At 38.5% G+C, this 18196-nt stretch overlaps 1 protein-coding gene and 1 long non-coding RNA gene across 4 annotated transcripts in view; one reads left to right on the forward strand and one right to left on the reverse strand.

The window, feature by feature from the left end:
- The window catches only part of LOC113245328 (uncharacterized), a 123289-nt gene that overhangs the window by 13639 nt on the left and 91454 nt on the right, over positions 1-18196 (reverse strand). The window lies entirely within an intron of this gene.
- The window catches only part of PAPOLG (poly(A) polymerase gamma), a 29832-nt gene continuing 17109 nt past the window's right edge, over positions 5474-18196 (forward strand). For 2 of the 3 annotated variants that reach the window (XM_044377969.3, XM_048222575.2), the window contains exons 1-7: positions 5474-5737; positions 8621-8782; positions 10258-10324; positions 14001-14082; positions 14528-14637; positions 15908-15961; positions 17981-18092. In XM_044377969.3, the coding sequence (XP_044233904.1) occupies positions 5721-5737; positions 8621-8782; positions 10258-10324; positions 14001-14082; positions 14528-14637; positions 15908-15961; positions 17981-18092 (604 nt within the window). In that variant the 5' untranslated portion in view covers positions 5474-5720. The remainder of the gene's footprint in view (positions 5738-8620; positions 8783-10257; positions 10325-14000; positions 14083-14527; positions 14638-15907; positions 15962-17980; positions 18093-18196) is intronic. The other variant, XM_044377971.3, reaches the window with a different exon arrangement.

Raw genomic sequence — 18196 nt, forward strand, 5'->3', positions numbered from 1 at the left:
TAATTTGATTCCGTAGCTATGAAGAATGAGCATAGCAGCATCCTTTGTAAAAATACTTTGGAAATGTCCCTGATTTATTTAAAATGCCAGGGATGCATTCAGCAACAAAATGCTATGACAAATCATGACAAAAAGAATTTTCACTCTAGCCTTTTGCGGAATCCAGAGCAGCAGCAGCAATTCCTGGTAGGACTGTCTTTTCTTGCACTCACTATACCCAACACTGGACAAGGAAACTATATACTGATTGATTCAGGAAATCAAAGTAATAAAACTGCCAGCAACAATGCGGCCAAGCGATTAAAAGAAGGCTGGTTGAAAATTTAAACACCCTTTTTACTCATTAATCTCCAACTGCTAAAGACAAACAAAAAGCAAAATTAACATGATTGTAAACTAAGCACTTGTGTCCCGTGGCTACCGTGTTAGCCTGCTGAGAGGGAATGGGCTGATCAAAGCCGGGGAGTCCGCAGAGAACTGTGGATAAGAGCTGCTTCAGGGAGCACACAGTCAGGATCCATTACCGGGCCGGTTCAGGAACAGGTGAGTACCGTAATTAATCTTGCCTTCAATTTGGAGAGAAGCAGGAAACCTACCTGCTCTGTCCACCAAGTTTATATGTTAATCCCCCGAGCTCTGGGAAGAAGTTTTTAAATTGGCGTAAAGACTTTTCCTGCCCTTCCAAACGTGTAGAGGAGAAACAGTTGGGAGGGGTTGCTGAGGTCCCTAACTGCAGGCAGTTAAGCCGCCTCCCAGGAAAGCTGTTGATTGCTACCTTGCTTGGTTTGACGCATCTAAGCCCACAGAGCAAAGGCTCTTCCAATGAAGCCAGCAGGTTTTTTAATGCAAGAAAATTCTCAGAGACACAGGAGGCCTCACCCCACAAACATAAACCATGAAAATCCAGATACTTGGAATTGGAATTGCTTTCCAGGGCAAACTCATCTAATCGATGGACTCTTGAATTGCTTAAAGCATACCCAGGACCTTACATATTATTCTAGATACGGAAAAACGAATAGGTACCTGCCTTGTCCCTTCTTTGCACCAAATTAATATTTTAAAAAAATAATAAATTGTACAAACAACGGGCGCCCAGGTGGCTCAGTCAGTTAAGCGTCTGCCTTCAGCTCAAGTCATGATCCCAGGGTCCTGGGATAGAGCCCAGTGTTGGGCTGCTTCTCCCTCTCCCTCTGCCTGCCGCTCACCCTGCTTGTGTGCTCTCTCTCTGTCAAATGAATGAATAAAATCTTTTTTTTAAACTTGTACAAACAACATGTCTGCATTGGCAATAGAAATTTCACATTAGAAACACTGAGAACTTATACTAGTAGCAAAATAAAGTCGAACCACAGAAAGCAATCTTCTACAAGGAGGCAACAAATTATGGGTGTAAGCGGAAGATGCAAGAAGATGCCCTCTGACACCCCTAACATGGAGTGGTAGAGGCCACTCTGTGGCAGAAGGCTGAAAGCAAAGCAGTTTGAGAAGCCTGTTAGAAAAGGTAATTGTTGGGTGCCCCTCCCTCTGAGACACCCTCAGTGATGGGCTGAGGCTCCAATGGGGCAGCAGTTAGCCATACAAGCATGAGACCTTAAAGAGTAAGGTCTTTTTTCCCCCCAGAGAACCTGCACACAGTGGCAGAGATGTGGCTTCACTAGGACTACCTCCCCCATTCCTCTCTGCCAGTCATGCACAATTCTACAACAAAGCATTACTACATTCCTGAAATGTCACTACTGCCAGCTTCTTTCCTCTTTAATTTATCAGGATCTGATGTCCTACTACTAAAGATTTGGTTAGGACCTCTCTTAGTCAGTTGGGTCTGCTGTAACAAGACCATACACTGGGTGGCTTAAAACACAGAAATTTATGTCTCACACTTCTGGAAGCTGGGAAGTCCAAGATCAAGGTGCTGGCAGATTCAGTGTCTGGTTAGAGCCCTCTTCCTGGTTTACAGATGGCTGTCTTCTCATTGTACCCTCACATGGCAGGGACCAAGGACAGAAGCAAGTACTCTCCCGTCTCTTCTTTTACGGGCACTAATCTCATCATGAAGGCTCTACTCTCATGATCTAATTACCTCCCGAAGCCTCCATCTCCAGATACCATCGCATTGAGATTAGAGTGTCAGTTTATGAATTTGGAGGGCAGGGTGGGGAGTGGAATCAAACATGTACTCTGTAACGGGACTCATATCAATTTCTGACAACTTCCAACTCCTATTTGTTCAAAATCAGCGGAGCAGGACTGGACATGAATCCATTGAAAGCAAATTCAACCACATACTTTATTTTTGTTGTTCAAAGTGGGTAGGGAGTCTCTGTGTGGTCACTACCTACCACACAACAGGGCTTAGGGTGAATTCTACATGGTCACTCAGCTTGAGTTAAGGAACAGGACTTCATGGGGGGAAATTTCAAGCCAAGAGTCAGAAAGAGAAGATGGCATAGTCGAGGATTTTCCAAACATCCCAGAGAGAGAGATGATGCTGTGTTGGGGTGCTATGTGTGTTCCAATGGAAGAACGTGTCCCCCGAGATGTTATCTTCTTAAACTTGTGAGAAAGCAGCCTCGTCAGAATGTGGACAAAGATATTATTTAGAGCCAGGGTGACTGAGTTGCCAGCACCTGGGGATCTCAGGGTCCCTTAAGAAGTTATAGCCCCTTTTGCAAGGGGTAGAAAGCCCTCCCGAGAAGCTAAGTATGGGTACAGCTTCTCCTGCTGGTAGAAGGGCAGACCCTAGTTCTTCTAGGCACACTATGCGGGCATCCCCGGCATCATCTCCCAAGGTCGTTTTTGGATGACCTTCCTGAAGTACCGTACTCTTCTAGTCACATTTTAAAAGGTGTTAGCCATAAGCTGCTGATGACCAGTGTGAACAACACTCCGCTACAACAATCTGCCAGGTAAAGGAAATGCTTTGAGTTAATAAAGGTGGTTCAGGGATGAAAAGGTTCCAACGGAATACTTACATAACATTCAGACACATCAGAGTATTAAGTTAGAGGCAGAAGGCAAAGTGGAGATTATCTACCAATTAGGGCAAAAAGATGAAGAGATGATGAGATGAAGAAAGACATAAGGGAAAATAACATTAGAAATCAATTCCTTCAACAAATCTTTATTAAACGGTTATGTTAAGTTCTGAGGATGAGCTGGTGAGCAAGACAGATACGCCCTCCTAGTTCTATAGGCAGCCCAGTAGATGTTTAAAAAGCTAAAATAATAATTTTTAAAGATGCTTTTTTCCCTGAATTTCTTGCATGAACATTTTAACATTCTCCCAAGTTGCAATTCTGTTTACCTGAAGAAACAAACAAAAAAAGAGCTGACTGATGGATGGAACAGAAGCAATTTTAAAAGTAAAAAATAAAAAAAAGGACTTAATATAATCCTTTAAAAAGTACTCAGAAAAAAATTTTAATGTTTATTATGTTCTAGACACATTTTAGGGAAAAGACGGTCGTACAAAGGCCTATTTGGACAGAATTTTTAAACTTCAAAAATAAGAGTTTTACGAGTTTAAGACTCGACAGGTAACAATAAAGCACCATCTACCACGCTTGGAAGGACATGTTTTCAAATACGCCAGAACTAGGAAAATGTACCTCCTTTCTGAATAAGCTATTTCAAGACTTACTCTAGAACAAGAGATGATCAAGGAAAAACTGAAGCAGGGACGTTGCAGCTGAAAGAGACCAGCAGTAAGCCGGGAGAACATTTCATTTGTAGGGGTGAGTCTGGTGTAAAGACAGTTATACCACAAGGAAAATGGACAAAACATTTGAATCCACTGAGTAAGAAATATAAATGGCTAGTGAAATAGCACTGATCAGGGATATGTAAGTTAAAACCACAAAGAAACACCACTTTCCAATCTATCATATTGATTTAAAAATTTTTTTAAAAAAAATACTAGCCGAGGAACCAGCTTGATAGAGGAACCCACTGTCCAAAGTTGGGACAATTTTGGCATTAAAAGAACCATGACTGTAATTGATTGAAACATGTTAACTACATTAGAAAATGAGTCCATATGATACTCAAAAAAAAATAAAAGGAATAAAATAAGCAAGTAAATAAATAAGAACTTCTTTGAAGGTGGCCGTTATGCCAAGTTCTTAACTCTGGAAGAGAAAGGAATATTTTTCCTTTACAGTAGGAAACGTATTGCAGAATAACCTAATATTCCTAGTCAATGAGGAAAAGCTCTTCTTTCCAGAAAAATGCCAGCTATAAATGTAGACAGAATTGGAAAATCACAATTTGCAACCCCTAAGGAAATAATTAAGCCAATAGTATCAACAGATACTGAAACCATTAGGCGATAGGTTGATGGACAGCTGGATATTCACCTAGTGCCAAAGTTATCATCCCACAGATTACTATTTAGTTCCAAGGTGATTGTCGACAGGTAAACCCAGTGGTCAATCTTACTATCGCCAATGATGGGATTACCAGAGCTTCATAATGTGACTCCTGGTGGGATGCGGTGTTTAGCCCGAACCTAATCAAGCCCTTAGATCCAGCTTCCAATAGGTGGCCCTCTTTAAGCCTTCCTAAATCCCTTGGCCCCATCTGTATTTCAATGATCTCTTTATATGTTTGTCCTCCTCCACTAGACTGTGGACTCTGAAGGGCAGGAATTAAGTAGCTCTAATGCCTGACACACAGTAGGTGCTTTTAGTTCTACAACAGAAGAATATCACTTATATTTGATTGTTTCCTCACTAAACGCTGAACTTCACAGGGTTAAAGAATACATCTGGTTTTATGCACCATTAAGCCACTGGTGCCTAACAATGCTTGGTTTTCAATAAATATTTTTGAATGAATGAATGAATGATTTTATAAGTAATCGCCTCTATTCCCTATGACACTGAGTCACATTCCGAGAAAAAGCAGCTTCTTGACATCCTTTTCCTTGTAATGATTTAGTGCATTAAATTAGTTCTTGGATTTATTCTCGTATTACAAACTCCTAGCGATTCTTCTTTCAACCCCCCTCAACTGCCAGAATGTCATAAATCAGGGGGAGGTAGAGATAAAGTGAACAGATTAGCCTCCAATTTACAAGCTTGTTTTGCCTGGGATAATTGTAAAGTCACACGTTCCTCGGTGTGACCCTATCACGACAAAATCTCCACGAGTGAATTGATTACGTATGATTATGACTAAAGATGTAGGATAACGGAAGAGTTAAACTAGTATTTGCTAGGCAAGGTTGTGATCTTTTTAAAAATATAGTCTTTCATTAGTGAAACAGGGAAAATATGTTCCTAATTACATTCCAAGCGGTTTGCTAGGATTGACAGTCCCACGGACAAAGGAGGGGACAAAACGCTCCTTCCGACCGGCGTTTGCAGCCAGAGCCTGCGCCCCCCTGTAGGCGGGGCCACCGGAGCCTCCCTGGACCCAAAGGAGGAGGGGGCGGGGTCGAGGGCGGGTCCAGGCCTCCAGGGGCGGGGCCGCAGCGGGCGAGGGGCAGGCTGGGAAGCGGCGCCATATTGGCGTCGGCCGCGCTGTATTGTCATAAATAGAGCCGGTTTTGTGGTGTTTTCACTACTCGGTTGGATGCCTCGGCCGTAGTAAGTGAGAAAGTGAGCGAGCAAGCGAGCTACAAGCGACCGGAGGAAAGTCGATAGGAGGAGAAGGGAGGAGCAAGAACTTGACTCCAGAGAGAAAGATACTCGCCGGTGAGGGAGACGCAGGAAGCGATGAAAGAGATGTCTGCGTAAGTGGTGGGGGGCGGCGGTTGGGGGCGTAGCGGAGAGGGGTGGGTTGGGATGGTCGGCCTGGGACCCGGTGTCCGTTCCCTGCCGCTCGCGTCCTGCCCGAAGCTCGCCCGAGTGGTCTCCTTCCGCGCTCCTGGCCGGTCGGCAAGGGCACCTCCCCTACACCCGGCGGCTCACCTGGCCACCCCTGCACAGACTCGGGGACTCCTGGAGCCCCTATCTGCCCTCGCCTGTCCCGCCTCCGAAGACGCCCCCAGACAAGGGAGCGGCGGGAGAGGCGCAGGTGTCCGTGGGGAGAAATTGTCGGTCACTGTCCTGCCCCCAGCACTGTCTGAGCCCGTCTTTGCTCCTGTCTGCATTGGCGCAAATACCATCCCCCTACCTCCCCCTCCTCCCTCCCGACAGGCTGTCTCCTGGTCTTCAGGAGTGAATGACCTATCCCAGCCCATGCGGTTCTTTTTAATAAAAGCTACGATCTTTTCGCCCTCCCCCGGCCTCCGCCCACCGACCCACAGTGTATCTACCGGTCTATACCTCCTGCTCACACTTTGATAAGTCAGAAACGGTTTCCGTGCTTGGCAAGATTTTGTTGTAGCTCTTAACATTTTGGTTTATTAGGAAATAATTTAAACAGAAAAATGCAGAGGATAACATAAGCATCATTTGTGTAGTCACCATCCATCTCTCCCAAAGCATAGAATTCTATGTGTGTGTGTGTGTGGGGGGGTGTACATACATATCTTTATTTAAAAGAAATCAAGCATTACCGATATGTCTTAATGATTCTGTTACCTCCTCTTAGTCCATTCACCTCCCTCCCTAGAGTTCCACACAGTCCTGAACTTGATGTTTATTGCGTTTTTAAAAATGCTATTACAGCATATGTTAAGTGTCCATAATAACTGGCATTGTTTTACTTGTTTTTAAGCTTTTTATAACTAATACCATACTTGTCATTTTGCAACTTTTTTTAGTGCAACATAGTATATTTGAACTTTGTCCATGTTAATATTTTCAACTCTCATTAATTCATATTAACTACTGTATTGTATTCCATTGTAGGGATACACCCTGTTTTAGTCCTTTTCCTGTTAGTGACTATTTGAGGTTGTTTCTAAGTGTTCAGTGTTACAGTGTGGCAGTGAACATTCTTGTACATGTTTCCTTGTACACTTGTACTAGAATTTCTCTAGGGTGTTTACTTATAAGTGAAATCGATGAGTTGAGGGGATGTGGGATTCTTTTGCTTGGCTTTCCCTCCCCCCGCCCCAGATGAAGGAGGTTCAGAACCATATATTTGGAATTTTAGTGCTAGTAGGGTAGGAAGCTTGATAGCCAACTTTTTCAGCATACAGTTAAGAAAGGGGGACCCAAGATCATAGTGTCAGAAAGAGGTATTTGTTGAAGGGAGAATGGAGTGGTGGAAAGATCTTGGTTCATATTCTGGCTCTTCCTATCCCTTGAATCTTGGGTACTTACCTGTAAAATGGCACTTATTCAGTACCTACCTCTTAGGGTTATTATTGAAATTAATTGAATGATCACATATAATCAGTCTGTCCCATCCATTTATCATACATATTTAAACACACACAGACAATACCAAAATAGCTCTCTTAGAGGTAAAAAGCTAAATCTTTAAAAAGAAGTTACTTGAAATAGCTAATTGAAATTTTGTTTGTTCCACGGGAAAACTAATACCAGAAAGAAATTAAAGTCGCTAGTATTGATGTTTCCCTTTTGTTTCTTTGAATCATTTCAGAAGACATATAGGCTATTTTATCTTCCATTTGATTCTCCCTCTTTACCTAATGAAATCTTTAGCTAAAGAGCATGCCTTCCTGTAAGAACTTAGTAGCAATAAGTCAGTGTTTTGACAAGTTAAAATTCAAAAACAATCACTACTGTAACTTCGTGTGTTATTGTTTGCAGAGCTGATTTATTCATTTAAAAGACTGTTCTTTTATATTTTGAGATTACATTCTTACTGTTGTTGTTAATGGTCCTGAACATCGAATGGTGAAGATAGATGGTAGGGTTAGTTGGTTATTGCGTATGTTTATTTTTACTTTACTTTCTTAGCAGAATAAAAAGTTTTACCAACCCATGTTGGTCCCAAAATTTATTTTGGAATTATTGAAATCCAAACTCAGAAATTCAGTTGTATAATTTCCTGATAGCTAGAATCTTTTGGAGGTTGGCTTGTATTGTGCCGATAAAAGTGTAAAGATTTGATAGTTATTTAGTATGAAAATGGTCTGGGTACCAATCTAAATGAAGAGAACAATTAACTAGAGTCACAAAATGTGAGGACTATAAATTCTGATTTGAGCAAAGGATGTTAATGTAAGTTTCTCAAGGACAAATCTAGTCGGGATTTCTTTTTAAAAGCCAGGATATTTCACAAAGACCTTCTAATGGGATGTTTTTGTTTCTTTCTTGAGGGGGAAAGAACGTTGTTCTTACTCAGAGCTTTCTTTCAAGTGGCTGACTGCTTTTCAAAGATTGAATATAGATGGTACTTGACTTAAGTCCGCAGGGTGTAGTGGAGGTGGCCCTGGCCCAGCTCCCATTCAGGCTTTTTGCATTTGAGCTAAGTGGTGCTGGCACAGTTGTCCTGATGCCAACACATGCTGCTTTTGGCTTGAAAAGACATCCTAACCATGAAAGCTGGAGGCAGTATGAATAGCCCTTCATCAAAATAAACACAAAATACCCTTTTTTCCCCTAAAAAAAAAAAAAAAAAAAAAAGTGCCTGCCCCAACTGTTAGGACTAAGTAAACTTCTAAGGTAGCTAAATTAATGAGTGGATTGAGAGATTAAATATATCAGTACGATATGATGCTTTAAATTTTTTCTGCTATTTCATTTTTCTTGAACAGAAACACCATGCTGGACAGCCAGCGTCAACAAAAGCATTATGGAATCACTTCTCCAATTAGTTTGGCATGTCCTAAAGAAATTGATCATATTTACACACAGAAATTAATTGATGCCATGAAACCATTTGGAGTGTTCGAAGATGAGGAAGAATTGAACCACAGGTATGTCATTTAAAAATGCAAAATAGTTTACAGTACGTTATTTAATCACTGATTCCACAAATATAAAGTACCTCCATCATGCCCCTGCCTAGGGATACAAAAAAATGACAACATGAAGAGAAATTTTGGCCCTCCTGGAGCTTATATTTTAGGTAGAGGTTAGAGGAAGAGACTAACAATTAGCCAGATAAATAAAATAAATACAATGTTACAGATGACAAATGCTGCTGAGAAAAATGAAGCTGGAAGTGAAGGTTATCTGGAAGGCTTATTGACATTTGAGGGGAAATGTCAAAGTGAGAGAAGGAACTATGTAGATATTTGAGGGAGGAGCATTCTAGGCAGTGGTTGAGGTGGGAGTGTACCCGGTATATTTAAGGAATTACACAGTAAGGTAACCTGGGCGTCCAGAGCAGAGTGAGTAAGCCGGTGAGTATGGGCTTAAAGAACGTAAGCTGGGAAGTTGCTTGGAGAGCTAGGTCACTTAGGACCTTGTAAGTCACTATAAAAGTTTTGGCTTTTACTCTGAGTGAAATTGGAAGCCATTAGGTTTTTGAGCAGAAGAGTGACATGATTTACTCATGTTTTAACACAATCACTCTGGCTGCTATATTGGGAATAGTCTGAAGAGGGATCAAGGGCACAAGTCAGGAGACTGGTTAGGAGGCTATTATAAGAACCCAGGGAGGAAAGGATGAGGGGTTGAACTAAGGGGATGTTAGTGGAAGTAATAAGAAATAGGATTCCGGATATATTTTAAAGGTAGCGTTGTTTAATGACTGGAATATGTGTGAGAGAGGTTAAGGATGATGCCAAGGTTTTGGGTCTTAGCACCTCAAGGGATAGAATTCCATTACCCAGAGAAGGCTGAGGGAGAAGCAAGTTTGGACATCTCAGGAATTCCATTTTTCATATGTTATCCTTGAGATGTCTACCCTCTATTTTTTTTCTCTTTCTCTCTTTTTTTTAATGTGGATTTAGATATCCTATTGGTTGAAAGTTTGGTTTAATATCAAACTACTGTTATTAAGTAATATTATTTCATAGAAATTAGCCAGTATTTAATTTACCCATTTTAATTATTCAAAGATCTATGACTAGATGAGAGGATGCTAACCTCTATCGCCATACTGAATTGATTTTATTCCATAGTAAGGCCAAGTAAGTTGACAATTCAGTTGGCCTCTGCAGACTTACTGAAGGTAATTTTGATTTTTATTAGACTTTTTGAATTTTGAGAATAGCTCAAAGGCCAAAATGCTGTCATCACATTCATCATTTCTTTGGAACTCTTAGGGACCTAAGAATGCTAAAGAGATGTGTATGTATCAACAGATGTGACAGCATTAGCCCATGTATGTGCTTTTTACTCTAGCGCCAACGTAAAGGTTCTGCCTATACGTTTAACTAATTTTTTAAATACTGTTTTTGGGTTTTCTTAGTTTTAATCTAAAGCATGTTGTTTTTTATTATAGGCTCGTTGTTCTTGGTAAATTGAACAATTTAGTAAAAGAATGGATTTCTGATGTCAGTGAGAGTAAGGTAAGACTCTAAACTACATTGAATTCAGTTTCATTATGTCCTGATCATTAGTCCTAGTAATAAGATGCAGGAGTTGAGGATAATCTGAAATAGGCTTTTTGGTATACTTGGTAATGAACTGGTCTAGACAGTTGAGTCTCTAAATAATGATAATGAGATAAATAAATGAGAATTTACCCGTGTCTAGCTGCAATTCTACATAGATTTCCTGCTTGAATTACATGTAGTTTACCAAAATTTAAATATCAAGGGATTTTACTTTAAAAGCCAGATTTCAGACATCTTGTGAAATACCAGATCTGGCAACATTGGGCCTGTCTTTGTGCAAGGCAGGAAGAGGCTTCAGTGGATTTGGGCTCCTGCCCTCCAGTGCCTTGTGGCCCCACCAATGCCTGCTCTCTCTGACACAGCACCTGTCATTTATCAATCAGTTTCTATATTTCTTATGTATACCTTATATTTGCATACCTGCCTGACCCCTGAGACATGGGAGTTTGCAAATCCTAATTTATAATTATGCAGCTTTTTTCCCCTGCAGTACCTTTACTATTTTTCTTCTAAAATAAGTTACATTTTCCTTGCTTTCTTAGAGTATTTTGAATGTAACTGAATTTTCCTATGTCTGGGAATCATCACTGAATATTATTTTACTGGCTGTACTAAATTGAAGTAGGGGGTATGGAACTGGGTGATATTATTTGCCCCTTCACTGAGTGGCCCAAACTGTTGTATTTTAAGTTTTCATTTGGTTTTTATAATTTTTATAGTTTCCCTATCTTTCCCTTAACAATAAGCTGAAAGTTAATGTATCATAGCAGTCAGTGTGTCTCTCCGTAAACTCTTTCTTCTCTTCTCCTTAATCTGCCTGGATTTAGAAATTAGATAAACACCCGTCAGAATTCTTTTGCAAATTTTAGTATGTCTTTGTGTACCTATGGTACATGTTTAAAATTGGTTCTTTTCAACAATGGACTCAGAATAAGGTCATGAGGGAATCTGCTAAGTCTGCAGTCATTGGGTTTAAATAAATGGTCTTTATGTTGTTTACTTTTGCTGCTAAACAGCTATCTGACTCATTTCTGAACTCTCAGCAGGGTTATCAGTAGTTGAGATTTAGATAAGTTGAATTCTGAGCAGGTGAAATGCTAGTCATGAGTAACAACAACAAAAAAAAAATCATGTTTGTTTTTCTGCTACTAGGTGATCAACTCCACAAGAAAAAGACCTGTCTTGGTCACTTACATAATTTCAGGACAGAGCTCAGGCATTAAGTAAATGTTAAAGGAATCTGTTGTCCTTCTCCAATCAGCCCATAATCATTATGGGTGTGCAAATACTCAACTTGCTAGAATTATTTTAAAATCATAATTACAAGCTTTATGACTTACCGTGTGTGGTCTTTATGTCAACTATTGTGGTTGTGCCAAGGTCTTTGCTTCTATCCCTATTCTAAGAATGCATTTGAGATAAATCAAGTATTATTCACAAAAGAGGCTATATTAATTTGTTGAGAGATACACCTAACTAATTTTCTTCACGGTTTCTTTGCACTTAACAGAAAAATCCGGTAGTATTCTGTTTCAAGGTCAAAAGGTGTTTTTTTTGTTTGTTTCTTGTTTTTAATAAATTGCTTTTTCTCCCATTTTACTCACATTAATACTTTAATCTGCAAAAAGCAATCACTGGTTTACATTTAATTTCTAGGCATAAAAATTTAAGACTATGTCATAATTTGGATTTATTTTTTTAAGCAAAGTGAATAAAATATCTCACTATAAAAAATCTTTAAATTGGTTTTGACATCTTCCACTGTGTGTATAAGGTGATTTTTTTTCATTTTCTGTATCAGCTGTTCCTTTTATTTATGCATATTTTAGTCCAGAAAATATCGGAAGGATTTGAGTTAGATCAAAGATCGTTTGGCTATTCCACACACAATTGGGATATTTAAGCTATAAACCATCTAGAACCCAAACAGATCATTTTAGTTAAATACTGTGGTTTGTGATGAAAATATTTTACTCTGATTGGTGTATCACTTTCTCATAAATCATGTAAGAATCTTGCTTTTCAAAGTAGGAAGGTAAACTAAAATAGAAAGTAGAAAGCTAAACCAAAAGGTCCTATCTTCTCTATCCTTTTGATTCATATTAATAAATTCACTGGCTTCTTTCTAGCTCTAAAATCATGGTAGTCTTGTGTGGTAGTCTTAAACATTAATACCCATTAAACAGAGGAAGTAACAGACATAATATCCTGTTACATAGATAATTTCATTCAAGTTAATCAAGGGATATTCTTTGAAACTTGCACTGGGCATTATAAAAAGAAATAAAAGAAATAGTAGATACAGTTCTCATTTTCAAGGAATTTAAATATAGTTGAAGAGATGGGACATGTATTCAGGGAAAAAAGGTCAGTAATAAATGTAGTATAAAAGAGGTTAAAGATAATAGTGGAGGAGCACAGAGGGAAAAGAGCTTGTTATGGAAGGGGGGATCATCAGAGAAGGCTTCCTGAAAAAGGTGGAACTTGAACTTTGAAAAAACAGATGGTATTGAGATACCCAGAGAGGATGGGCAAGCATTTGAGGTGGGGAGAATGGCAAGTGCGATGGAAAGGAGACTGGATTATGTAACATGTTGGCAGTTGGAGCTTCAAAAGGGAAGAGCAGAAGACAAGGCAGGAAAGATCCATAAGAGCATATTGTGGAGATTCTCAGGATCCAAGCATCCTTACCTCAGTAGTCAGAGAAGAATGCATTAGCACGTTTTGAACAGAAGAGTTATATATAGTAGAGTAAGAACATCAAGTGAATTTTATACAAAATAGAATAGGAGAAAATAAAGACTACGGTCAAGAAGGTAGCTTAAAGTTCTATTAAGGCCTAGAATTAAGGACATAGTAGTTGAATAGAAAGGAGGTGACATGTGAGGGATATAAGCTAATAATTGGTAAGCCAGGAAGAATAATGACTACAGGTATAGGCATTAAGGAGAATGAGGAACAGAAAGAGAGAAAATCAGAAGGGATACCTGGTTTATCATAGGAAGAGTATTTTGTTTTAAGCATGGAATATTGAAGTGGGTCAGAATGTCTGAGTGAAAATACCTGATGGGAAGTTAGAATTGGCTTCAGAGAGAGGTGACGAGTAGCCTTATAATTCTGGTAATTTCTAAAAAATTTCATTAAAGATGTTAGATTACCTCTCATAAGGAGGTCATGTCAAGATGACCACTTTCTTGCAGAAAGGTTGCAGAAATTCAATCAAGAAATTAAGCATATTTGTCACAAAAACTAATGGGTAAGTGGAATGAGTTAAGTGTATGATACTATAGAGAACTGAAAGTGCCTTAGTTTGGTAGGTAAGAGTTCCTTGGTGACTTCAGAATGATGGAGCCAAAAACAGGCAATCGGAAGGGGGCGAGTAGGGTCAAGTGTTAAAAAATGTTTTTCTTAAGAGAAATGTGTGCATGTATAGTAGGCATGAATTTGTTTTGTCTTCCCTCTGGGAACACTGTCATTACTGCAAGCTGCAGCCCAAAGAGCTCTGAAGTATTTTCAGAAATCTTAATTTCCCAAAGTTGACAAATGTAGTATATATCGGTAGTATTTAGGCAATTTTTATGCTAAATAATTTCAACAATTGAATGCCATTTCTTTAATTTAATTTTAGAATCTCCCACCTTCTGTTGTGGCTACTGTTGGTGGTAAAATTTTCACGTTTGGCTCCTATAGGCTTGGAGTGCACACCAAAGGTAACTGCTTTTCTGTGTTCCGATAAGAACTTTCAATAACAAGCTGTTATTTGTTATTCATAATTAGAAGTACAGAAGAAGGGGCGCCTGGGTGGCATAGCGGTTAAGCGTCTGCCTTCGGCTCAGGGCGTGATCCCGGCGTTGTGGGATCGAGCTCCACATCGGGCTCCTCCGCTATGAGCCTGCTTCTTCCTCTCCCACTCCCCCTGCTTGTGTTCCCTCTCTCGCTGGCTGTCTCTCTGTCAAATAAATAAATAAAATCTTTAAAAAAAAAAAAAGTACAGAAGAAAAAAATACCCATTATCTCACTATTCAGAGCTAATCATTGTTAACATTTTCCTGTAGTCATCCTACATATTTTCTTCTGTACATAATGTTTTTGTATGTTTTAACAAAAATGTAATGCATACAGTATAGTCTTAATTAGAAATACTTTGATTTTCAGGAGCTGACATTGATGCACTTTGTGTAGCTCCAAGACATGTGGAGAGATCTGATTTTTTTCAGTCTTTTTTTGAAAAATTGAAACATCAAGATGGCATTAGAAACTTAAGAGTAAGTATCCTCTAGTATTTAGTATTTTGAACTTGATAACAGAAGCTTGGGCTTATGATTGTTGAAATATTTCTTAAGAAGTTGCTGTATCTTATTAAAATAACAGATGGCTAAGAACATGGGCTTTATAGTTAATACAGATCTGGGTTTGATTCTAAAATCTACCACATATTAGCTCTTAGATTTTAAGTTACCTATTTTCTTTGAGCCTAGTTTCCTCAAAGCTATAAGATGGAGATGTAGTGATAACTTTTTATAAGGTTTTTCTGAGAATCAATGAGATAATTGACAAAAATATTGACTGTAATATTTGATAAGTGGTTGATACATATCAAATGTTAGCTGTTAGTATGTGTAAGATTCAGTTAGCCATTCTCTTTGTGCATATCTAGCCCTTGATTGAGCAAATGAAATTTCAGCACAAGTGATTTATCAGATATTGTCCTTAGTCCCACAAATACAATAGTGAACAAGACATAGTTTATGGGAGGGAGGGATTAGGGGAACTAAGCAAACATAGCTTTAATGCAATCTAAAGTGCTAGGATAAGGTGAAGTTGAAAGGATCTGCATTATTTGGGCATCTGAGAATGGAAAAACGTTAAGAATTTGTTAGGTTGGGGGGCTCCTGGGTGGCGCAGTCGTTAAGCGTCTGCCTTCGGCTCAGGGCGTGATCCCGGCGTTCTGGGATCAAGCCCCACATCGGGCTCCTCTGCTGGGAGCCTGCTTCTTCCTCTCCCACTCCCCCTGCTGTGTTCCCTCTCTCGCTGGCTGTCTCTCTCTCTCTGTCAAATAAATAAATAAATAAATAAAATCTTAAAAAAAAAAAAAGAATTTGTTAGGTTGGGGGATTAAGGAAAGCTCAGAAAGATGACATTTCTACTAAATCCAAATTACATTGATTGTATTTTTTTAATAGATTAATCATGAGCTCTGATTATAATTTTCAGTACTAGTGCTCTTCGTAAATAATCAGTTTTCAATTCAATCTCAACAAATAGTAAGTACCCGGATGATAGCAGTTCTGCCTGCCAGTTTCTGATGAATTTTTTTAGGAGGATAATAAATTAGACAACTACTGTCATGACATTTTTTGTATCTTAAATAACACAATCACAGAGTAGAAGCACTTACTTATTTGGAATGTGAGACCAAGAACATTTTCACTTTTTAGCAAAGGTATTCACATTATTGGCAGCTAGGAGTGATAGAGAAAGGATTACACCTTTAAAGGATTATTTATGTGTTCTAATTGTTGTCCTCTTTTGTAGGCTGTAGAAGATGCCTTTGTACCTGTTATAAAATTTGAATTTGATGGAATTGAAGTAAGCGTTTAATATTTTTTCTGACTTTGCAACTGAATTAATACATAGGCTTTTTTCAGTTTTTTTTTTAAGTCAGACTGAAAAAGACATTTATTTTATTTTATTTTATTTTATTTTTTACAATATCATTTCTTTTTTTTTTTTTAATGATTTTTTATTATATTATGTTAGTCACCATACAGTACATCCCCGGTTTCTGATGTAAGGCTCGATGATTCATTAGTTGCGTATAACACCCACTGCACCATGCAATACGTGCCCTCCTTACTACCCATCACCGTCTGTCCCATTCCCCCACCCCCCTCCCCTCTGAGGCCCTCAGTTTGTTTCTCATAGTCCATAAAGACACGTATTTTAAAGACTCAAATAGTTTTTAAATAGTTCCTCACCTTTCTTTCTCCTATATCTATTGACTTCTCACCGTGGAAAATGAACCAGCTTCTATTCCTACCCCCATGATTTTTATATATACCCTTCTCATTCCTATAATCTAAAATAATTGTGTTATAATTTGGATTGGAGCAATATTCAGTGTTTACATTATTATAATCTTATAAATAATGTTCAAAACTGAGCACAAAGTGTACTAGATTATCATTCTTTGTGGCATTTTGTTTCTTGGGAGTATATAATTGTTTTGCGTTTTGTTTGCTTGGTTTTTATACTTAACACTAATTCAGAGTTAGTTTCTGCTGGCTGTCTGAATCAGGTGTTCTGTCATTATCATCTTAAAAAAATATGTGAGTCTTTTCACATGTTGGATTCCACACCAGTTGTTCTCCATGAAGGATAAACAGCTGGCATCTTGGATCTTTCTTTACTATCATCCTAGGATTTCCTTTTGCTTCTCTCTAGAGTTGTCTTCTTTTTTGACTTACTGTCATTTTAGTGGCACTCATCCGCTAGCTTCCTGAGAAAGAGCACATATTTTTGAGATCCTGTGTATTTAAAAATGTCTTTATTTTGTTTTCACATCAAAATAATAGTTTTGAGTATAGAGTTCTAGGTGGGAAATAATGTATCTCAGAGTTTTGAAGGCCTTGCTTCATTGTCTTCTACCTTTCATGCTGTGTTGTAAAGTGTGATGCCATTTTGATTTCTCATCCTTGTGATCTGTTTTCTCTCTTCGGACACTTAATGTGATCTTTTATTCCTGGGCTTCATAGTTGTAAAATTCATGGTAATGTACTTTGGTATGTGTCTTTTCAACCAAATATGCTAGACACTCAATAGTCCTCTTCCACTTTGGAAATTCCTGTCCTTCCGTTCTTGGAAATTGTATTGAATTCTATTGGATTTCCTGCCTTTGTTTTCTCTTTTTTCTGTATATTGGACTGCCACATCTTTATATTTTTCTTCTGCTTTTGGGGGTTTTCTCATCTTTCAAGCTTCCTATTGTTTTCCATTTCTGCTGTCATATTTTTAATTTCTAAGAATAACTTTTTTATTTTTCTAAGTGTTCTTTTCTGTTTAGTTATGTATTTATTTACAGCCTCCTATCCTCCTTTCCTGGATACAATATTTTTTATCTCTGCTTTCTTAAATCTGCTAAGTCTGTTACCTCTTACCCATCTGCTTCCATAGTTTTTGCTGTTGTCTCCTTTTATTCCCTTCTTTCTAGTGGGTTATGCCTTTAAAAACAAAACTAAATAAAAAACAAAATGAAATTTTACTGGTACTTTAGTGGGGTTTCAAGAGGGAGTGAATGTAAATGTGTGTTGGATCTGCCATCTTTATCTAGAAATTCATTCATTAGATTTTGATGTTCTTTTTAATGCTTGGCATATATGCTAAAATTAAAATGCTTTCCCTTAACTTGCAAATTTAATTACCCTCGCAAAACTTTGCAGTGATTTTCCCATGTGAGATTGCCTACATAAGCTTTTTGAAGTTTTGGTAGAACTTCCCAAACTAATAATTAGAACTTTATACTTTTGAGGTTGGGGTGGAGGGGGAGGGGGAGAATGGACTAGAAGGAGAAAAAGTAATATTTTTCTCTTTTTTTGCATCTTTCCAAAGATTGATCTAGTCTTTGCAAGATTGGCAATTCAAACCATATCAGATAATTTAGATCTAAGAGACGACTCTCGACTGAGAAGCCTTGATATAAGGTGTATTCGCAGCCTAAATGGTAAGCTTCTAAAAAGAAATCTCAGATATCTGCTTGAAAACAACTAGACAAAGAGATCTTTTTTGCAGAACTATTAATGGACTTTTTAAGGGATTGGATTAACT

Source organism: Ursus arctos, unplaced genomic scaffold (assembly GCF_023065955.2).
Source record: "Ursus arctos isolate Adak ecotype North America unplaced genomic scaffold, UrsArc2.0 scaffold_8, whole genome shotgun sequence".
Taxonomy (NCBI): Eukaryota; Metazoa; Chordata; class Mammalia; order Carnivora; family Ursidae; genus Ursus; species Ursus arctos.